This window comes from Tiliqua scincoides, chromosome 2, assembly GCF_035046505.1.
Source record: "Tiliqua scincoides isolate rTilSci1 chromosome 2, rTilSci1.hap2, whole genome shotgun sequence".
Taxonomy (NCBI): Eukaryota; Metazoa; Chordata; class Lepidosauria; order Squamata; family Scincidae; genus Tiliqua; species Tiliqua scincoides.
Window position 1 is genome coordinate 78046747 of NC_089822.1, and position 23878 is coordinate 78070624.

Sequence of the window (23878 nt, forward strand, 5' to 3'; positions counted from 1 at the left end):
AAGTACTGAGCAATCTAATAGGTATACAGCTAAGGGCGTTTAGGAGCAGCTGGTCTCCACTTAAGTGAATCTATTCCTATTGATCCCTTCAATTACCTGACAACTGCTTGAACTAGAAGGTATCACTGGTTGAAACGTTGGCTACATTGGTGGTGCCTAAGCCTGCAGCTCATGCTATCCTGGCAAGCCATCACAGTGGTGAAGTATTTGGGTAGATCTGCCAGTATTCCTAGTCTAAGGCTCCAGGAAACTAGTGTAGAGCTTTGTGTGGAGGTCATGTAGCATAGTGGCTAAGACAGTGAACTGTGAATCAGGACTTCCCCTGCTCAAATCTCACCGCTGCCATGAATTCTCACTAGACAGTCTTAGGTAAGCCATCAGCCTCTCAACCTCAGTTCCTCACCTGCAATATGTGGGTATAATGCTTACTCCCTTACAGGGTTATTGTAAGGACAACATCAATGCATGAAAAGCAGTTTGCACACTCAGAAAGCTCTGTATGAAAATGTTAAGTATCATTATCAGCAGCCCCATTACTCCCCAAGCAGCTTCTTGGATCCTGGCCAAAATGTTATCATGCCCTGACAGATAATACGTATTAACTACACTTTCTTTCACACAAAGAGAGACAATTGGCTCAAACCAGTGAGCAGCATTTCATGGGCAGATACAGCTGTGCTCTCATGGATCTCTGGATTAGGGAATTTTATTGTAAAATTATTATATGTTAAAGTTTTACTGACCAGATCTGACCACTTGTTCTTTTTGTGGTTTGCATGGTTTGCTTTTTTTCCTGCTAGTGCAAAGTCTCTGCACTATCAGGAAGCTCCCTGAATTATTTTTTTTTCAAAATATAGCGAAGTGACTTTATACCTCTGTGATATATTACTACAAATTAATTTTCAAATTAGTTAAAATAAGGTTTTAAGGTCTGAATGTATATGCTACAGAAATTAATAGATCCAAAGCCTGTTATCTACTTTTTTTGCATATACCTGGCCTAAAAGAAATATGACTCAAGAGATCATTAAACAATAAGTTAATGATGTTCTCCTTTGAAAAAGGTGAAGCATAAATTAATGAAATACAATTTTTAAAATTTCCACAAAATGCTCTCTCTTCTCAAATTGCCATAAAATTGTCATCAATTTTTTTTAAAAAAAGGATTACTTACCAAGAATTGTGGTTCTGCATATTCATACTTGTGGAGCAAAAATCTCAGGTGCTGCTGAGCTTCAGGAACCTTCTAGAAAAGCTGTGCCTGCCATTACTGTGTGACCATATTCTTATGGCACTGGATGTTGGAACCTGAGGTTACAAAAGACCTCATCTTCTGCCACTAGCCTCAGAATCTTATGAAAGCAGCAATGTGGTCAATATGTTTCTTCTTTCTCCTTTGAGATGATATCAAGTCCTCTCGCATGAAGACCCATCGCAAGTGCAGCTTCTTCCTACCCTTATGTCTGAGGTTAGAGGAAAGTAGAACCAAAGCCTTCACAAACTCCAGTAACTCTGAATCTGAGAAGAGCTTGAAACTGAAAGATGCATAACTAGTAAGAAAATCCCTTGGAGCCAGGATGATCCCTGGGAACAAATCACATCAGGTTCCTTGGTACTTACCAACTCAGAGCATCAAAGCCATATTCCTTGGTGATGCCACAAAATCAGACTTCAAATGTGTCTGATCATGACAACAAAGGCTTCTACCTCTGAACTTCTGGAGACCCAGAAAAGCCTATTCTAATACAATGGAACAAGCTTTTGTCTGGAAGACAAATCATGCTGTCTATCCCAAAGACCTTTGTTTAAAAAAAAAAAAAGTCGGAGAGACATGTGCTTGTGCATTCCAGGTACACTAGCCTGGCAGTCTCATAAATAATAGAGGGCATGCTCATCTTTGAGGCACATCAACATATATGCATTTAGGTCTAAGAAAGGCAAAGCGGCATGAGAAACATCACTTAAACTAAAGAAACATACAGAATAGGCATCAATTCAGTAACCATCCAAAGCGCACAGCAATGCAAAAACAATCTAAAACCACTACATTCTCTAAAAGAGCATAAATGCTGTCGTTACTATAACCAAATGCTAAATATCAATAAAACTATGTAAAAAAAAAAATTAAAATCCTTAACAGAACCCATGAGTCTATATTTAAAACTGCCTAATGAACAAAATAAAAAAACTGCAATGCTGCCTACCTGCATAACACCCAGCTCCTTGTCCTGCTCTACCATGCTCACAAATACATTCAGACACATTTTTTCTTCTTAACTGAAGGCCACCAAAGCTTAGGCACCACAGAACTCTGCACTCCACAACTAGAACTATGCAGAGACCACCAGGAGAAGGAACTTAAATGTTTCCTTTTCTATAAAAATATTCATTTTAATTATCAGGTGACTTCCAAGAAATTGATAAAAGACCTTGACAACAAAGGGCCTGTTCATATGTTAGTCTCTTGTCCCATTTTGCACAGTGAGACTGCAGGCAGTTCTTGAGCATGTGTGAGCACCTCCCTATTCCCCTCCTCCCTCCTCAATACTGATAGGGTTTCCTTAAATCTGGATATTAATGCCCCTTTCTCTAATGGTTTCTCTATCTAGAGTACAGGGGTTTGTCATTCAAACACCTGTGAGACTTCCTGGTATAGGTGATCACCTCAAAATATGGTAAGGGAGCAGGAAAGGAACAGAAATGATATACAAGGATTCAACAATCCATCCTGATCTCACTCTTTGCTTGATGGGAAGAAAAATAACATTTGAGCAACCCCAGCGGATATGCGTAATTGTAAAACCACCAGCACCTTTTGAAAAACAAGCATGGTGTGTCCTGTGCTTGCAAGTGTATGTACAAAAAGACAGAGCTAAATAAATGTTGCACATATAATAAAAAAAATTCAGCACAAATTGCACACCGTCTCCTACATTCTAAATTGATGGTAAGTGAAGAAATTGTTTTAATAAGTCTGTTAAAACAAACTGCAAAAAAGAAAAATGTAGAGAGAAAAAGTAAGAGTATCTTGTGTGCGTGTCTGTGTTGTGACTGTGTCTCAGCAAGTTACAGACGTATCAGGGAAAGTAAAACAAGGACTTCTGTACTTAGCACAACAACTGCTCTGGATAGTAGCAGAGCCCAAACCACAATGCTCTTCCTAAGCACTTCCCCATGTGAATGGCACTTAATGTTCCGCCAGAGAATCTCCACAAAGTGACTCCATACACCCCCATTCTACGTTGCGTCCAGCCACTTCCAGTCTCGGACAACCCAGCGGGCTTTGCACCCAAATTTCTGGGCAGAAGCAGCCAGACATGGCAAAGAATGGGGGCACATGGAGGTGCTTTGTGGAGGCTCCCTGGCAGAATGGTAAGCACCGCACATGCCTGGGAAGCCTTTGGTAGCGTGCAGCAGTCTCCATTTTGGAGACTGCTAAATTAAGAGATACCGTAATTGATCAGAAATGACTAATGCTGCAATTCTATCAACACTTTCTTGGGAGTAAGCCCTATTGGACTTACTTTTGAGTAGATATGGATTGTGCCCTAATATAATCTGAAACAAAACACAGTTTCATTTACTTATTTTTATAAATAAGCTAGGAATAATCCTACTAATTCAAACTGGGGGGCTTGGATAAGTTTGATTTGAGATAAATCTAAAAGAGAAAAGAGGGATAAAATATGGACATTGGTTTGTTCTGCAAATTGATTACTCTAAAATAGTAACTATAGTTACTAAAATAGTACTAAATTTATAAATTTAGTAATTTAGTTACTAATTACTAATTACTAATTTAGTAATTAAATTTAGTAATTTATAGTTACTAAAAATAGTTTCTAAAATAGTGACATCCTTTTATCACAGAAAACACATTATGGTAGTCATGTACTTTTCTAAACACGCCACAAATCTTTAAACTGGCAAACAAGGACAAAGCATTCAATGGACAGAAGTTAAGCAAAAGAAAATTAGAAATAAAAATGGGCGCAATAGAAATTTTAATTCCCACTGATAACATCTCAAGAATATACTAAATTCTCCTGCTGGAATAATGTTATCTGAAAATGCTGATCACACCTATCAAAAACGCACATAATAATATAAGTGGGAACCAACAACAATAAGTTGTGATGTACACCCACTCCATAATGGACATGCTCCTGGAGTTCAGGATTTCAGCTAGTCTAGAACATGATCTTTGAAATGCTGTTGAGAGTGGTGGGGAGACAGAGGTTTCTAGAGGGGGGGAGAAGGAAAAAATGTCTTTAAAAAAATTCCCTCCTGAAACCTTCCTCTCTGTGCTATGCTGCATTAACAGTTCAGCTGAGTATTTTATTGCTATTTGGGGGGAGGGGAAACACTATCTAGAGCAGAAAAGGAAATGTGACCTTTTCCTGTTTCCTTTTGTCAAATCACCCCAATACAGTGAAGGGAGAGGACTACAGTATGCATACTTTGACACTGCCCCCACTATCAGGGTGCCATAAACGCGCTAGGGCTGCGATTCCCAATCTTAATGGCACCACGACCCACCTCATCCTGTGTGGTGAGTTGCGATACTCCAGGTGGTTCTGGTGAGGCCTCTTCTGGGTCACCCTGGACCAGTGATGCACTGTACTGATCTCTGCAGGCCTCAGAATGACCCACAAAAGCCTCCAAAAGTCACTTTCAGTTCTTGGAGGCAAACTGGAAGTTGTCTCTGAAAACCAGACATGGCTAGGCTTCTGTGCGCCATTCTGAGGCCTGCAGGAGCCAGCAGAGTGGGCCGCTGGTCTGTGTGACATGAAAGAAATCTCTGGGTCACACAATCCTTGTAGAATGACTCCCATTTGGAACCATTCAGATGCAAGGAAAGAAGGAGCACCCAGCCCGCAACCCACCTCACATGGGCTCATGAACCACACTTTAAGACTGAGTTAGAGGTTTGATCAGACCAATTTCATCCAAATCTTAGTTTTTATTTTTTTTTCTTCCAGTTAGTGCCTTCCACATACTGGAAAGCAATACACATGTTCAATCCTCCATACAGTTTTGTTTTGTTTGAGGGGGAAGGGGGCATGAGGGCTTCTAATAAAATTTACACACATATATTTTTCTGCATATCTGTGGGGTCCTTTGTATATGCAGAAACATCTACCCTCTGTAAATAACCCAGTTTTACTGTCTAGCTGATTTGGTATGGAATTACCAAATTTAGTATTTAGCCCTTATAGCCAGCTTAGAGCCCAATGCTGGGCTCTGCGCCACAGCTTTGTGCCGCCGCGCACTGTTGCAAATGTGCTATAAGGCATGTTTGTGAGCCTCACCACTGGGCTACTGCTAGCCCAGTGCCAGCCGGTGCTGAGCTAGCGCCGGGCTAGCACGGGGCAGATGCCTAGCCTCCGCCGCTCGGCGGTCTCATGGACCGCCGAGCCATAGCACGGTAAGCAGGGGCAGGGAGGGGGCCGGGGAAGAGGTGTTCCAGGGAGGGGGGAGGCTGGCAGGGGGTGGAGAGGGCAGGGGGGAGGCGTGCTGGGGGAGGGAGGAAGGGAGGTGGGTCCGTGGAGCTCTGCTTCACTGGATCCAAGGCATTCGTGCAGGGCTCGGCGCCCTACACCAACACCTTTACTTCTCCCAAGTGTACTTCACCTTTACTTCTAAAGTAAAGTACTTCTCCTTTACTACACCAAGTCCCCTTCTCCCAAGTGGCCGCCTGCTGGAGCCCAAGGCATACAGGATCCGGTGGCGGCCATTCTCGGTGCCGCAGAGGCTGGGCGCCCCGGCAGCTCAGGATTGGGCTGTTAGCTGGGAATCTGTTTCAGGGTACACCATTCACAGCCTCTGTATCAGTATTTACTACATTTGGGAGGGAAAAGGATAGACTGTTTTAACTCACCAAAAGAAAGACAGATTTAAAAGAAAAGATTTAAATCAAGTTTCCCATTTGTTCTACAGCTACTTCTAAAATAAGAGTACAGGGTAAGTGGTTGGCAGGACCATGAAAACACACTGATTTACAGCTAAAGTGAACCTTATACAACTTGAAAGTGTGCACTGAAATTCTACCTGTACACATGCAAGGACACCAAGTGGCTGGTTCATTTACTAAGGGTCAAACTATACAATAGGTTAAATCATTTTTGATTTGTAAAAAAGTTAACTAGCAAGTATGGAAGGTGGTGGAGTTCTGATCAGGGTCAGGATGACAGTGTAAGGGCAGGTCATATTTAACCCATTCCCAACATGCCACTGTCCAGATGAAAATTACAGAATAGCTGAAAAAACTGAGTTTTAAGAATGGATGCAAACATTATGGTAACAATGATATGGTTAACTGCTAATGAACATTACCTTTTTTTAAGAGAGTAAACCCCATAATTTTTTTTAACCTAGTAACAGATTAAAATATTTCTATATTTCAAACTGAAAGGCATCAACATACAGTAAAAATTGCAATATCCAGGGTTGCCGGATATCAGAACATTATACCTAACTTCACTGATAACCCTCTTCCACCCCCCAAAAAATCCTACCACCACCAAACAAAGTTACTCATCACCACTTTCTTTCCCTTTTTAATTGCCTTTGTTTACTGTTCCATTGTGAACCTCACTGCCACTCAGAGAGAGGCATGGGCATTCCAAACTCTCATGGCCACCTGCAGAGGCACACAGACATTCTGAACCCTTGCAGCCACTTGGGGAGGGGCATGGACATTCTGAACTCTCGTAGTCATTCAGAATTGCTGCTGGGTGCTGCTGGTTAAATAATGAAACGTAACTGGACTTTTAGCCAATTTCCAGTTCACAGAGCTTTCCGGATCACGAAGTGCCAGATATCACAGCTTTTACTGTACGTATTTGTAATTTAAAAAGAAATAGTAACAAATTTAAACACTTTTTATAATATAGGTTTACTCACCTTGATCTCTTTCATGCCATGTCCTACTCCCAGCAGCTGGTGAATTTGGGGAAGGATAAAAGTCCCCTGTTGGGCTTGGTTCCATATTCTCATCTATGGATATAGTTTTGGATCTCTTACTGTGAATATGAAAGCAATATTGTTTTTAACAGCTTGTTCGGTACATAACAGGAGTGTAACATGATTTTTTTTTAAATTTTATCATAGACACGGTTCAAACCAAGAATGACATTCTCACAAATAGTCATGATTAAACCCAAATCTTAACTTAGGTCTCCTACAGCTATAAAATTATTGTTCGCACACTACATTGATTGAGTCATACATGTTGCTCTTAGAACGTTCTCATAAGGATCAGGATTATGCATTTCTTACATTACCAATTGCTTGTCAGAAATTTTACAAAATACAATAAAAGCTTTGTTATCCAACACACATGGGGAAAAGGGTTGGCCAGGTAGACAGATATGCCAGTTAAAGATTTCACCAGACTTCCAAGTTTCCTCCTCTCGCAAACAAGGAAGTGGAACATCTCTATCACCAGAGGACCCTTGTAAAAAAGGAAGGAGGGTGGCACCACTGAGGCAGACCTGTCAAGTGAGTGGACAGGGGAAGTTGCTTAACACACAATTCAGTGAGTAGCACACTTTTAAAACTGGCATTTCTCCCTGCCTGAGGCAGCAGGAGAGGATTCCAGCAATTTGACCAACTGCTGGATAACAGGGCTTTTACTGTAACTGGGCCTGGTGATCACTGAACTTACAAGTCTTTACCTTTTTACAAGGCTTTTTACAAGAACTTACAAGTCTTGCCATTCCATTTCAATGACAGATGTTGATCTCATAAAATATATCACTGTATCTCCCTATTTTTTTTGTTTCATTGAGAATAGTTTCAATCAAATATTTACATTAACTTTAATGTTTCTCATAAGCACTGATTAAAGTGCAGCCACCTCTTTGTTATATACATCAAAAGCCACAGAGAAATCACAGTATTTTTAGCAGTATTGGAGACTCGAGTCACAAAAATGTGTTACTTTTGCTGACTCAGCGACTCATGAGTTGCGCACATGGAAGACTTTGAAAAAGACTCAAGTTAGGGCCCCCCTGAAATGGCACTTTTCCCCACGCATGCTGACTCGAGTCTGCCTGTATCAGGGGGTGCTTGCTTATTGTTTTCACCATGTGGAAAACCTTGTGGGGCCAGCATACCAACAGTGAGTAGCAGGGAGTTCCAGCCAGGAGGTAAGGAAGCGTTAATGGATCGGGCAGGGGGGGAGGCGCAAGTGAGCTCTTTTCCCCCATCTCTAATAAAAGAAAGGAACCAAAGATCATTGGACAAACTATGGGCATTCAGATATGTGCATTGGCTGAGGGAGAGCAGGAGGCAGAGCCCAAAGGGATTCTTGCCTTACAATTGGCTGCCAAAGCCCAGGGAGGTGGGAGAAAATTCTTTTGCCCAATTCTGCTTTTCAACCTCATGGCTTCTTGCCTCCATTGTTACTTGGGGAAGCAAGCCTCATTGAATGACCGGCTGAAGTAGGTCGACTTCTGAGTAGAGCTGCAAGGATTGGATCGTCCTGGTAAGCCACCCAGCAGCTGCTCGTGACCCTCCTCCTCCCTCTTGCTGCTTCTGACTTGGCTCTCACTCAGTCCCTCCCTCCCTGCTTAGACAGGTGGGGACATCAGAGGAGTGTTCAAAGAGAGCTCTGACACACGCAGTCCCTGGTAGCAGCCCTGTTTTTCCCATGGCTAGCTTGGGGGGGGGGGGGGACAACGACTTCAGTCCATTAGAGCCTTCAGTTCATTAGAGTTACTAAAGGGTGACTCAGAGACTTGGAAAGTGTCCCGTTAGGACTCTTTTTCGAGTCGAGTTGAGTCGTGGGGTGCAGTGACTCTGTGATCTGACTCGAGTCAAGCCCCGCTGGGTTCTCCCAACACTGGTTTTTAGTATTACTTAGGCCACAATCCTATCCACACATACCTGAGAGTAAGCCCCACTGACTATAATGGCACTTACTTTTGAGTAGGCATGCCTAGGATTGGGCTGTTAGTCACACTATCATAATTATCCAAACAGATTGCATCCAATGGTGCCTTGTTAGAGTAGACAAATTTTTCTGCTCTTACAAGTAATCACCCAACTCCACTTCTCCTCTACCACTGCAGCCCCATGCATCTCATCCCATGCTTTTAGAAGGGACCAATGGCCTTCAACAGCAGATTCTTGGGGCAAAGAGGATATTTTAATCAAATATCAGTATTTGGATCTAAACCTATATTATAATATACTCACCTGGTTGGTGGAGAGGACAGTGATCTCTGTAGGTTTACACCCGAGTTCATGTCATGATAGTATGGTTGGCTCGGAAGTTCTCCAATGGAGAAGTTCACTCCAGTTCCCTGGGTTATAGGTGCTAAAAAACACAGCATTAAGATAGTCAACACTTACCCTCTAAACCAGGGGTTTCCAAACTTTTTGGCCAGAGGGCTGCATCAAATGTCTGGCACGGTTTTGAGGCCCGGAAAAAAAATTTAAATATAAAAGTTATATAAATAAATTAGAGATGGAACTTAGATGTGTGAATAAATGAATGAATGGGCTCATTCATTCAACCTCTCTGGCCCTTAGAACACCCTCCAGATGCAACCAGAGCACAGTTCCAGTCATGTTCGGCAAAGTGGGCCAGGGGCTTTCAGGGGACAAGAGGTTGGCTATGGGCCAGATAGAAGCTTGCCGCGGGCCGCATCTGGCCCCCAGGCTGGGGTTTGGAGATCCCTGCTCTAAACAATCATTTAATGCTAAAAAGAGCACAACATTAAAATATCCATTAATTGCTTTTGTCTAACAAAAAGCAAGAAGAAATTAACTCTTATTGTTTGCATAACTTAAAACAAATTGACGAATACACAGAAGCAGTAGTCATTCTGAAGGCAACAACAAAACAGGATAATTCTAAAACATGCCATAAATGTGGCTTGCTTCAGTTGGAAAATAAATAATTTTTTAAAATAAATGATTACATTGCCTGACTTACATCACTTCTGCATGCATTATCTTCTTACAATCAATACTGTAAATTGAAATACAATCAATTTACATACCACTTGAAAGGACAGAACCTTAATTTGAAAATGTGTTCAGGATATATACATAATCCAGGATATGCATGACACTGGATTATTTACATTGTTTCTGTTTATGCAAGTGAATGCAGTTCTGACTGCATAAAAATGCTGTCATTAATTTAAAAAAGTAATACCACCTATAATATTATACCATTATTTGTCCTGAGGTCAATTTTTACAATATTACAAAAAAAGAAAAAGTGTTCAAAAGTCAATGCAGAGAAGTACAGTTGTCTGTGCTGTGCTTTCAGCCAACAGAAACCGCTCATTCTGGCTAGCAGTTCACCAGTGAGAGCTGTGTATTCTGGCTAGCATGGGCCAATTGCTTTCTATCAGGGAAACACTTCAGAAGAAAGATGGCATTTGAAAAAGTACTTTGGTTGGCTCTTCTCTCTGTCTCTGTAAATTTCCCAGGAGTACAGCTGCCTAGTGGCTGGTAATTCCACAAACAAAAGGAAACTTACGTAAGAAAACTTTCCAGCCCCACCTTCCCAAAGAAGCCCCCTCCCAGGCACCCGCGCAGACACCCAAACCATCTTAGGAATGGGATAGGATATCAGAGAGTCAAAATAGCTCTGACTGTGGAGATGCTTCGGTCCAATTTTTGACAATTCCCATTTCCCCCTGTAGGCTTGGCAATAAATCCCATCCCATTCCTGAGGGTTGCTTGACTCTCAAGGGAGATTTTCTGGGCATTCAGGAGGTTACTGTAGGGAGAAGGGCTTCAATGACATGTGTTCAGATTATTGCTGTCAAATTTTAATTACTGAATGTTCTTTGGGAGTAACAGGAATCCTTTTAGATTCTTAGAAATAATTACACTACATGAAATGTAAGTTTCAAAGAATAGCAAGCTTACTTCTAGACACCCGCACGAGTTCTGACACATTGAAGACTCCAGATTTTACGAAACTATCCTCAAGATACACTGGAAGGAGAAAAAAAATCTATGAAACTACAATTAGTACATTTAAATAAACAAAAAAGATAATCAACATAGGAGCAATAGATGCAAGAAATCCAGTTCTTATCTCCACAAGCAGATCCATAAATTAAATCACTATTCAAATTCTACTCATGTAAATTGTCTGAATGTGTCTGTTACTGCAGTACTTTCTATAACTGTATATTATTACAAGGAAGCAGTTTTTATTAATGTTGTATAATGTTGTAAGATGATATCAAGGTCAGTGAACTAGCTGGATAAGACAGACGGGCAAATAAACATTTAGGTGGATTTCCGATTTCATTGGTTATGTCATTGTCCAATGGCCATTCCTAAAATGCCAGGTGGATTTCATGATTGATGGAGAGAAATGTCTTAATTCCCAATTCATATATTATGATTTGTTACATTTATATTATTCCTTTTGTTCAGGGCCTCAGAGAATTTTTTATGGGCTTCCCAGGACTCTCCTATCAAGGTAATTAATCTGTAGAGCTCCTTGCCACAGGATTTGGTAATGGCATCTGGCCTAGATGCCTTTAAAAGGAGATTGGAAAAAAGTTCATCACAGGTTACAAGCTGTGATAGGTATGTGCAACCTCCTGGTTTTAAAAGTATGCTATCTCTGAATGCCAGATGCAAGGGAGTGACAACATGATGCAGGTCTCTTGTTGTCTTGTGTGCTCCCTGAGGAATCTGGTGGACCATTGTGAGACACAGGGAGCTGGACTAGATGGGCCTTTGGCCTGATCCAGCAGGACTCTTCTTATGTTCTTAGGTATTGGCCAGACCTAGACGCCACATGAACTGCATGAAGCACCTTCAAACCATTAGCTGTATAGTATACAAAATGTGTGGCAATTCTAATTTAGTTCATAAAAGGTCTTGGATTAAGATGAAGGTCTCTCTCACTTCACTAAAACAATCTACAAATCTCTTGACCAAGAATATGTAACTAAGGGCGCAATCCTAACCAACTTTCCAGCACTGACATAGCTGTGCCAATGTGGCGTGCACTTCATCCTGCAGTGGGGAGGCAGTCAAGGAGGTCTCCTCAAGGTAAGGGCATGTTTGTTATCTTAACTTGGGTCTGCATTGCAGCTAAGTCAGTGCTGGAAAATTGGTTAGGACTGCACCCTAAATCTAATGTGACAAACCAAGGGCCCAATCCTATCCAATTTTCCAGGTCAATGCAACCGTGTCAACAGGGTATATGCTGTATCCTGCAGCGAGGGAGCAGTGACAGAGGCCGCCTCAAGGTAAGGAAATGCTTGTTCCTTTACCTTGAGGCTGCATTGCAGCTGCATTGGTGCTGGAAAGTTGGATAGGTTTGGGCCCACTAATGCTTAAGTCCCTCAATGTTGCCTGACTACAGAATTCTTTCTAAGATGCAAAACTTCTAAATTGTATTTGTGCTAACTCTTGTTGTGTAAATTAGCATTATGATGGACTTTGTGAAAAAAACACAAAACTGGATATATGTAAAAGATCCCCAATGAAGTCACATTTAGATAGACACACATTCCTATTGTCCTCTGATGTCAGTCACCGTAAGTTCAATAGAGTTTACTCCAAGATAAAATTCTGGTAAACCCATTGAACACAGTGAGATCTCTGGAAATATTAGGAATGCCTTCCAGTCATACAAAGGGAGAGAGGTGAGATTGGGCTGGGAAGTAAACAGGCTAAGGGTGTGACAAGCACCTGCTAATCCATTGTATGAACCTTCTTCTGTCATGAAAGTTATACATCAACTGAAGTTTTACAATTGCAAAATATTACACTGAGCTGCAAAACAGTTACTGCATTCGGTTGGTATTAGTGCAGTGGTTCCCAAACTGAGGGTCAGGACCCACTGGTGGGTCACGACCTGATTTTTGGTGGGTTGCCAAAGGGTGATGGAGAGACCAGATAATTGCCTCAAGCTCTGAGGCTATTAAAAAAAAATCAGATCCTGTAGCTGCTAATTAACCTGCAAAGAACTCAGCTCCTGAATTTTGCAAGCATGTGTAAACACAGACAGATAAATGTTTGTCTTTTCCTGATGATTATTACTTATAAATGAATAAAACATTATTTCTTTCTGGATCTCCTTTTTAAAAATTCTGGTAAACCTACGTATGTCCCAAAAAAGTATCATTTAAAAATGTGGGTCCCAGTGCTAAAAAGTTTGGAAACTACTTTATTAGTGTAATTCAGAAAAGGTGACAAATTATATCTCAAAATTCACTGTTTTCAAAATCAAAAACCAAAGTGGGTTGCTCCTCTTTCTTTTCCTGCTAAAAGTCCCTTTGAAGACACTGGTATCAGTGTGCACATACTAGAGAAAATGTGGCACAAATTAACATTTAGTCACTGATTGCCAGTGCTGCTGTCAGATTCATGGGGATCCCTCAGTCAAATACCTCCATAAGCTCACTTTGCAGCAGTGGGAAGTGAGGCAGCTGTATGGCGATCACAGTCTTTTTTTTTTTTTTAATCTATAATACAATGTTCCTGCCAATGTCACTGCACACATCAACAAGGTCATTTATTATATGAAAGAGAAGATAGTGGTCACCAACATGGTTACCAAAAGGTATTCCAAACTGCCGCTGCCACTGAGATAATCCTCCATAAAAGTTTGAAGGAGGTTTACCTTGACAGTGGTGGCGGCAGCTTGCAACACTTCATGATGCACTGGTGGCCACTCTTTTTCACTAGACCTTTAAGGATTTGCCCTGAACTCTTTGATGACCTAAGCCTTCAGCCAGGGCCTAAATTGACCAATCCCTGATGCCAGCCCTGCTGACAGCTCTCTTTCTTTTCTCCTTAGAAATTCTGATGTGAATTTAAGAACCAAAAATAAATGAAGCATAAGACAGAAAATTTAGCCAAGCTAAGAGATCAAGGGAACGAAACATTCTTTAGCATCCACTTCCTGTGCTTCAGAAGCAGCCACAAGAAAACAAAATCATCCCTTTGTTGGGCAGTATAGTTGGAAAATAAGGAAAAGTACAGCACAAAATTCTTCACATTTATCTCAGAAGCAAGAGTATACCATTAAAGGAGAGTAGAAATCTGCTTCACTATGACAATGAAAATCTGTCCCTTCCTTGAACACTTTCCTGTGCATTATCAATATTTGCTACACTTTACTTAGCTTTTACATATCATATATCTTGGAAAGATGAAGGAAACAACCTAGATCACTTTTTTTGAAACAACCTAGATCACTTTTTTCTGAGACAGAGGTCTCAGAAGATACTTAAAGTCACATCAAGAGCAAAATTAGCTCAGAATAAAAAGCAACAGACCTTCAGCTTCCAACTAAAAGATTAAACTATAGTTTAAAGCCTAAACCAGTATTACGCAGTAAGTACTGAATGGTTTGTGTAAACTGGCACTAAGCTAGCTGGATGCTCTAGTTATAGTGCAAGCTGGATTCCAAAGTTGCCTTTGAGTACAGGAAGGCAAACACAATATGTTCCAGTACCAGGAGAATTTTGTAATGTTATCTAGTTAGTAAATCCGCTGTGACTATGTACTTGACTTCCAGCTGTGCGATAGAAAAACATTTTATATTCATAATCTGCTGTGATTTGGTGTAGAGGCAATAAAAGATAAGCAGTAGAATACTCTTGCTTAAACTTGAACATGGAAAGCATTTGATATATATGTTTGATGACACATTTAGTTTTGGACGTTCTATTTAGAAGAGTCTTTCATTTTTTACATCAAATTATTTTTACGTGCAACAGAGGAAACACTAGTTTTTTCCCCACAAGAGGGATTTTAGATTAAATTATCTGTATCTATTTTTAATTTTTTTTTGCCATTAACACATGAAAGCATTGTAATTAACCCTCTTAGTATTTATTTCTAAATTACTCCAGTATGGTGGTCAGATTCTTCACTATTTAAATGTACTGTAAGAATATAGCAGTGTCAGTGACTCAAACCTCATTTTGCTCAAGAGATAATGTCATCTGGAATTGTATAATTCACTAATTATTACCACTGCTAAGTTTAAAATATGGTAGAGGAAAAGAATCTGCCTGCAAAAATCTGAACGATATAATTTGCTGTAATCAGAGGGTCAATCAAATGGGATGCTTCTATATCTGCAGACCAAAGAGCGGGGAGAGGTTAATTGCTTTCTTCTTTTTCAAGGAGGTGTGAAAACCCCTACTTTAATGCAACAATTATGAGACTGGTGTCGTGAATACTGGGCAAAAACCCAAGTACTCTGTGCACCCATCTCTAAGAGACAGGTTCTGAGCAAGCTGTCATAACACAGCCTGTGAAAAGCAGTACCTGGAGGCTATACTAACTCAGAAATGCAAGCTGGTGGTTAAAAATGGATTTTTCCCCATTCAAACATATACCAAATTACCAACTGAAGTCTTGAGGAACTTTATGGAACAAAACATTTAATACTTCTGAGGCTTACCTCTTTCAGAATACTTAATTGCTCCAATAACGTGTTATGGCTTAGTTCTCCATAGTTATATAAAAATTTATCTTCATGGTCTGGTCAGTCCATTAAGCAACTTTCAGTTCAATTATAGTTTTATGAATGGAACAATGTGAATGCAAACTGTTTATCTCATTCTGTTTACCACTGGGGGCTGGGGATAAGAATAGGCCCTCAGTTTGGCTGTACTTGTTGTAAGAGGCGACTAAACAGCCACCAGGTAGATGGGACTCGTTAGCCTGGGAAGGCAGCTCATCTGAGAGAAGGAAAACTCTGATCCCAAACCTCCACTGCCTTGTGGCTACATACAGTTATGGAAAAGGCTTCAGGAGTCAACCTCGAGGCAAAATCAGGAGCCGGAGTCCCTGAGGCAGTTCATGGCTGAACACAGTCATGTTCTGGCAACTCCTGCGACGCCGCTGGAACCAACCGTATTGGCCTCTGCCTTTCCATTGGACCATTTCAGCGACGTGGAGAGGGGGGATTTGCTGCCTGGGTAACAGCCTATCCTCCATACCTACTTTACCCAGGCTTCGCACTCTGGAGAGGACACTCTGTTCCAGAACCATCATTCAGAGCGTAACACCATAGTCTTTCGAGACTGAAGGATGCCAACAACTATCTCATTCTAAAATCTACACTTGCTTTCTTTTATCATGGAACACCATTTACAACTCAATCATTAGTATAGTCCTTGATACTAGACAAGGCATAAGGAAATGGGACGGATTCAGTCACAGTAAAAATAATCATATTTTGCTTAGATGCTGCCTTAGTTGTGTAACAATTTAGGTCTAACTATACGTTATGTAAAAGTAATGTGCTTTATCCTGACATGCTTAAATCTTCATTTAGTAGCAGCTGGGGGGGAGGGGCTAATCTGGATCAGGACCATACATGGGGGAAGAAAACCCTTTGCCCCTGCCTGGATCAGGCCTTCTCCTGCCATGGTTTTTTTCTTTTTTTAATCAGTTGGTGCTCCCTTTTATTCCAATGGGAGCTGCCTACCAAGGACAAAAAGCAGTTAGTGGGAATCAGGTCCTTGGTAGAGGCAAAGGGTTAAAACCCATATCCTATTCCAATCTGGACTTCCTCTACCAGCTATTCGGTAAAGAAAAAATAACCATGTCAGTTCCAAGTACACTACCGACACAATGTGTAGTTGACCCTTGCCAAAAATGTCTTTTTTGCAATACTGTGCCTTTAAAGTCTTTTTCTATATGGCAATTGTCTTTCATACTAGTGATGCCTTACCAGCAATGAGTCAAAGGAGGCAGAGAACTATTTCTCAAAAGGAAATCCTATGGCAAGGAGATTCTGTCTGAGAGTGCAACATTCCTAACATCAACCAAGAGCATCCTTTGAACAATAAATAAAACACTTTGCTTCTATGAGCATGACGCAGACTGGCCTCATTGGTTTGCCATAATGTCGTTTGCAATTTTCCTGGAATCTCCTGCCTGCTGATAGGTTTGCAAGCCCAATTTCCTTCATGTGTTCCCAACTGCCACAGGGAGCTTTTCACTGACCAGTCCTTGTCAGAAAGTATTTTTCTGGTTTCTCCAGTTTGGTGTGAAACAGAAATTTTTCCAAGTTCTAGTGCATGATGTCATTCATGTTTTACTCCAATCTGTCTTTCATTCCCCCAAGTTCTCCCTCACACAGTTTCTCTAGGGATGTGTCAGGTATCCACTGGTTTACATTCCAGATGAGTGGACTGCCCAGAAGTAAGACTTTCCCTATTAAAAGGGCACAACCTAGGAACTTCAGGAGATCAGTTCCAGCTGAAGCTGACCTTTCTGGCCACAGAATGAACTTTCCCTTCCTCCCACTTGGTTTTCTCTCAGAAACATGGTTTGGCTCATAACGAGTGCCAGTGGCCTTACTTTTCTGGTTAAGTGTAACACTGGGCCAGGATTTTGCCTCTTTAAGCCAACTCTCACTCACTTTTGCTGTCCTTAAATACTGGAAGGGGAGCAGTGTAATAGGAGAATCTGGGTCATGCTTATGGTCCAATCCTATCTGGACCTTGCGCAGCCAGAACTCATGCTCCAGCAGCACAAGGCCCTTTCTGGCAGCATAAAAGTCAGAGTACCATCTGTACTTCTGGGCCACTGGCACAAACAGTCAGAGGTGTGGCACACACACCAGTGGTTCCAGAGGCTGCACCAGTGTTGGTAAGTTGGTGGTTGGGAGGAAAACATTTGGGGCATTCTGAGGCAGAGATAGAAAGCAGGCTGAAGGGCTGGATCTTGGCAGCAAGAGTGCACAGCGGATCTTATCCCTGATTTTCTGCCCTGCCCCGCCCCATTCCTCACCTCAGATTTACGCCAGCAAAATAACTGGCGTGGGTCCAAGAAGGCCCATAGCTGGCGAGGCCTATCCAGAGGTAAATTAAAAAAAGTACTTCCCTCTGGTCGATTGCTACCGCATCATAGCATGCAGCACTCACTCCTTTGGCTTGGCAGGGCTGCATGCATGTGGCAGGAGATAGGATTGGGTTGTTAATTGCCTAGAACTGTTGAGATAAGGACAATATTACCAGTGTTTTGTGAATTTGTAAATGTGTTTTCAGGACTCTACTGAAGGTGCAAGATGAGAAGTTAGGTAAACTACTTCAGCTTGGTCCCTGGACCCATCACATTTACACTGTGCAGCTCACCGTAAGGTTGAAACATCCCTGACTTGAACAGACAATAGGAACAGATCATATGGCTGCATTAAGACTTCCAGCTGTACAATAACCAGTTCAGGAGAAAAGCATATTAAAACCAGTCCTCTGGCTGGACCACATTTTGTTTTGTATAATCCATTCTTATGTAGCATCTGCCCATCAGTACTCACTGAACAACATCAAACTTCTAATATGCTGCAATAATTCCAGGAAAAAGCAGCTCAGTTTATAATTGAATATGTGCCATCAGAGTTGTTGCCCTGTAGCAACAGCAGGAAAAGTTTAAAAAAAAATAGAAAATAAAGGAACAAACATACACATATATAGCACTTTTTTCAATAGAAATTTCCAGATGGCAGCCAAGATTTTTAAAAATAGGTCAAGGGGAACTGGGAGCATCTCATTCTGAAAATCACTTTAATGTTTTGTAGTTCCTAAGAAAGAACCGTCTGTCTGAGAGAGTTAGATGGTGCAGCCACCTCTTTTTAGCAGCAACACCCATCTTATAATGTAGGCTTAAGGATACAGGAGGCTTACACATAAATCATGCCAAGTGTTAACATGTTTTTTGTGTGGTGCCACAGAGACAACGAAATCACAAATTGCTTTGTGTAACATTTCGTTTTCAGGAAACAATCCTTAAGAAACATGGTATGTTCCCTGTCTTAGAAGGAGCTAACTAACTGAATCCTTGGAGACTTCTAAATCTTGGAGACAGCTAAGCAGGTCATTTAAAATCATGTCATCATGTTCTCAAGTCTCATTGTAATCATGAACACCACAAACCTGCTTTTAAAATACAACTTCGAAACCAAACCAAGTAAGGCTGCAATCCTGAACATACTTACTAGCGAGTAAGCTCCAGTGGACACACTGTAACTTACTGTTCAATCCTATCCCCCACCACCTTATAACATGCAGCTGTGCCAATGAAATGTCCACTGCATGCTATGAGGAGGGGGATTGAACAGCCTGCAGGAGGTAAGCAAAAATATTTTTTACTTACCCCATGGTAGGCTGGCTGATTGCCTATGGGTCTCCTCAGACACACACCAGCCATTTTGGTGGTATAAGAGCGAAACAGATTTTTAGTGTCCAGTATGTGTATCTGGGAGACTGATTTACATCTTGTAAAAGTTACTCTATTGAAAAAGCAAAGCAAGTAATGGGGGAGGGTAAACATCCCACTGGAATTATGGGCTGCTTTTTCAAAAAAAAGAACATTAGAGTTACCCACTGTAATTACTATTTTAGTCATGTAATGTTTGTTTTACTTTCAATCTGAACAGTTAAAATCTGTTGCTTGGAAGTACACTGTCAATGCCTTGATTGACATAATATCCAACTGCATTCTAACACCTAGGCCTGTGATTTTCAACCTTTTTCATCTTGCGGCACACTGACAAGGTACTAAAATTGTCAAGACACACCATCAGTGTTTTAACAATTGACAAGGCACACCGTGATGTTGATGGATAGTTCACGTCCCCATTGGCTCTAACAAATGACCCTCCCCTAAACTCTCATGGCACACCTGCAGACCATTCGCAGCACACCAGTGTGCCACGGCACTGTAGTTTAAAATGACTGACCTAGGCACATCCAGGATATTATTTGAAGGAGAGAGCTCATCTCTTCAGGCAAATACAGTCTCTGAGGCAAGTGGGATGTACAAAGTTCATTTCTGGTGCTCGTCTGGAGCTCATCTTTTCCTCCTCTGAATGAAATTTACTAGATCAGTGCTTCCCAAACCTTTTAGAGACAGGACCCACTTTTTAAAATGACACTCTATTGAGACCCACTAAATCCACTAGATAAAAATGTGTTTATTATTATTAATTAAAAATTATTAATAATAATCAGGGTCCCGGAGCTACTAGAGACATTGCATACATTAAGCTATTTCAATAGATTAACTTTTACAAGATGTAAATCAATCTCCCAGATACACGTGTGTGTAGACATTTGCGAGACCCTCCCTAGAAATGGAGTCCATGGACTACTTCCTCAAAACTTGATAATCATACCAGGGTACTCAGAAAGCTGAACTAGAGGGCAAGATGCGCAGTTAGGGACTTCCAGGTCAGACAAAAGGCTGAAACTGGCTCACACATGATCTACAGCAGCCATTTTCAACCACTGTGGCACACTGGTATGCCACGGATGGTCTGCAGGTGTGTCACAGGAGTTCAGGGATGGATTATTTGTTAGTAGAGCCATTGGGCGATGAGAGTCCCTTCTGTCAGTGCAGTGTACCTTGTCAAAAAATTGATGGTGTGCCTTGATAATTTTAGTGTCTTGTCAGTGTGCCGTAAGATGAAAAAGGTTGAAAATTGTTGATCTTCAGCATGCCAATTACTAAATTGGAAAATGTGACATTTTCATTTGGGGACATGAAGATTACTTCACACCACAGGTTAGCATCAGCATTCTTCTGCAAGAACTCTGCTTTACAAAGTTTATTTTTTAAACGTTTCAAAAACTTTTTGCAGTCCACCAAAAATCAGCTTTGTGACTCTCAGTTTGAGAAACACACTACAGTCATGTGTCACTAAGCGACAAGATGTGGACTGGCTCCCCCGTCGCCAAGGCGTAACACTATACGATGCCTCTGAAAGGTGAGGGAAGCCATGCTCCCCTCGCATTTGGAGGTTTTTCTGAGCTTCGGAGAGGCAGTTCACATCCGCACGTTGCCTCTATGAGGCTCAGAATGCCAGTTTCAGGAGAAATGATGGGAAAGTGGAAGTCATGTGCTTTGGCCGAAATTGCCAGTCCGAGCCTTGGAGAGGCAGCTCATGTAGGCATGCTGCATCTCTGAGGCCCAGAAAAGCCTCCAGAGGTGATTTCGGAGGCTGAGGGGAAGCAAATAGGGACTAGCAGCGGCTGTCATATATGCAGGCCGTTACTAAGCGACGCTCACCTGTACTAGATCCATCCAGACATCTTAACTCAGGCCAAGGTAACATTCTGTTAGGATAACTACAGGCACCCAGAAAACAAATAATATAAATAGATTCTGATCCATTTGTTCATTCCGCAGCTTGGGGGTCCACCTGGACTCGCAGCTGCTCCTGGACTCCCAGGTGGCGGCTGTGGCTAGGGGGGCCTTCGCGCAGCTTCGGCTGGTGTGCCAGCTGCGGCCGTACTTGGATCGTGCAGACCTGGCCACGTTGATCCATGCTACGGTGACATCGAGGTTAGATTACTGTAACGCGCTTTATGTGGGGCTGCCCCTGAAGACGGTTCAGAAACTGCAATTAGTGCACAATGCGGCGGCCCGTGTGGTCACTGGAGCTAGGCGGTTTGACTCTGTCAGCCTGCTTCTCCGGGGGCTACATTGGCTGCCCATTTGTTTCTGGGCCCAATTCAAGGTGCTGGTCTTGACCTTTAAAGCCCTATACTGCTCTGGGCCAGGCTATCTTAGAGATCGCCTACTCCCGTACAATCCGGCTCATCCTCTCAGGTCATCAGAGAAGGCCTTTTTGCATGTGCCACCGCCTAAAGAGGTACATGGGGCGGTGGCAAGAAATAGGGCCTTCTCAGTAGTGGCCCCAATGTTATGGAACTCCCTTCCCCTTGACTTAAGAATGGCTCCCTCCCTCGAGACCTTTCGGCGAGGCCTGAAGACCTTGTTGTTTACACAAGCCTTCTGACTCTATGGCCTTTTTAACATCTTTTATACATCTTTTAGTTTTTTACAGGCGTGATTCCTCCTTGAACTGCTGTTTTATGCTCTTTTTATTCTGACTTTTATCTGATTACTGTTTTTATGGTTTCTCTTAATGTGTTTTTAATATGTTTTTATCTGTTAAATTATGTTTTAATCTGTTTTTTTTAATATGTTGTAAGCCGCCCTGGGTCCCTTTGGGGAGAAGGCGGGAAAAAAATAAAGCTTATTATTATTATTATTATTATTATTATTATTATTATTATTATTATTATTATTCAAATAACATTCGACCTAAATGTTTCCAGTATTATAATCACGGTTACATGCACTAAAGCTGTTCTCGTCCAAACTTATTATGGGGATTTTTCCCAATTCATAAGAGGGTAACTTGAGGTGCAATAAAATAATGCAACCATCTGAGCTCAGAATCACATGCAACTCAAGAAAAAATGCTGATTGTATTTTCAGAAGAGCTGTAAGATAAAGACCACCTGTTACTATTAAAATATTAATTCTGGATGTGGATCTGTATATTAAAAATGGAACTATAAAATGCTTTCATTCTTCAAATAGCTAACAGGAAATTCTTGTATACCTGGTAACGAGTCCATAGCTCTTTCATTGTTGCCAGCCACAGAAGTTGTCTGATACTTTCAAATACAAAATGAGAGGAGATATTCTTTCTAACTGTAATTGTTGCAGAAAGTTGCAGCTCATAGAGGACAAGAGAGGGGAGCATATTATTCAGATCAAGCAGGAGTTACGTGGGCTTCCCACTGGTTTCCAGGTCCTGGTTATCTTTAAAACCCTCTATAGTTTGAATCTTCAGTATCACAAGGACATATTCCACCTCACAAGACTACCATCCCTTAAGATCTTCCAGGAAGGCTTTTTTCTCTATGTCATCACTAACCTTACACTCATCTACTCAGAAGATCATTGGGACTTATTCCCAGGTAGGTGTATATAGGATTGCAGCCTAGATGACATGTGCACAAAAGAGTACCTTTGCTGCAGTGGTTCTCTGTACATGAAACTCTCTCTTGCACTTGGTACAAGGGCCCCTCTCCCTCATTCTTTAAGGCAGTGGCTCCCAACCTGGGGTACACATACCCCCAGGGATACTTGCCAAGAACTTTAGGGGTACTTGAAAAAGCATTGAATAATGGTGGAAAAATGAGGGACTGTATTAGGATACCTGGCAGGGCTGGCATTAGAACGCCTTTCGGGACTAATTTGAGGGGTACATTTTATGGAAATGGACTGCCAAGGGGTACACAAGTGAAAAAATGTTGGGAACCACTGCCTTAAGAGGTCATTGCAAACTCATTTGTTTCACTAAGTGTCTTGAGCCCTAAGCAAAGAATGGCAGCTGCTTGTTGTAATGGTATTATTTTTTCTCTCATTCTCTGTTATTGGTGTTAAATTGATTTGTTTTGACTTTACTGAATTGATTTTTATTGTTCTATGTAAGCTTTGTTACAGCCCAGGCAGTGCCACTCACTTGTGTGCTGCCTGAGCAAAGGTCCTTGCAAACATGCCTTAAGGCACATTGCAGTGGCTGAGAGGGGGAAGGTGCCAGCAGGGAAGCCAGCACCACTCAATGCTAGGACTCTGCACAAGAGAGACAAGACAACAAGAGAGAGTGCCAGGTGGTAGGTAAACCATTGCTTGTTGAAGAGAAGTTTCTGGGTAGGGGGGAAGCAGGGTTAAGCATCCTTAATTTTCTGTCTGTTTGCAATTGCCAGTTCCTAAGCCCTTGCATCTTTATTTTATTTTTCTCCTGAGCACCAGTATCACTGGAATCCAGTAAGTCTAAAGTTAGCTTCAACTGAGGTAAGTTTGAAAACTGGGTTTCTAAAGTACATTTGAAGAATGAGTATCATATACTTCAAAACATAACAGATATGGTACCTGCAAGAAAAGTTTTATAATCCACCCACTGTTCACTATAGTATCTCAGTTCATATTATGCTTGTACTGTCAATATACCCAGTATATTTTTAGAAATAAATTATTAAAAATTCCAGCAACTGTATTTAATGTTCTTGTGTTTGGCAGTGAGTATTATCCTTCCTCCTTAGTTAAAAAGGCA

At 41.5% G+C, this 23878-nt stretch overlaps 1 protein-coding gene across 12 annotated transcripts in view; it reads right to left on the minus strand.

Annotated features, from left to right (window-relative positions):
• The window catches only part of NFIB (nuclear factor I B), a 265788-nt gene that overhangs the window by 70203 nt on the left and 171707 nt on the right, over nt 1-23878 (minus strand). For all 12 annotated transcript variants that reach the window (XM_066617107.1, XM_066617102.1, XM_066617101.1 and 9 more), the window contains exons 4-6: nt 10897-10965; nt 9205-9325; nt 6907-7025 (exon numbers count right to left, since the gene is read on the minus strand). In XM_066617107.1, coding sequence (XP_066473204.1) covers nt 6907-7025; nt 9205-9325; nt 10897-10965 — 309 coding nt within the window. The remainder of the gene's footprint in view (nt 1-6906; nt 7026-9204; nt 9326-10896; nt 10966-23878) is intronic.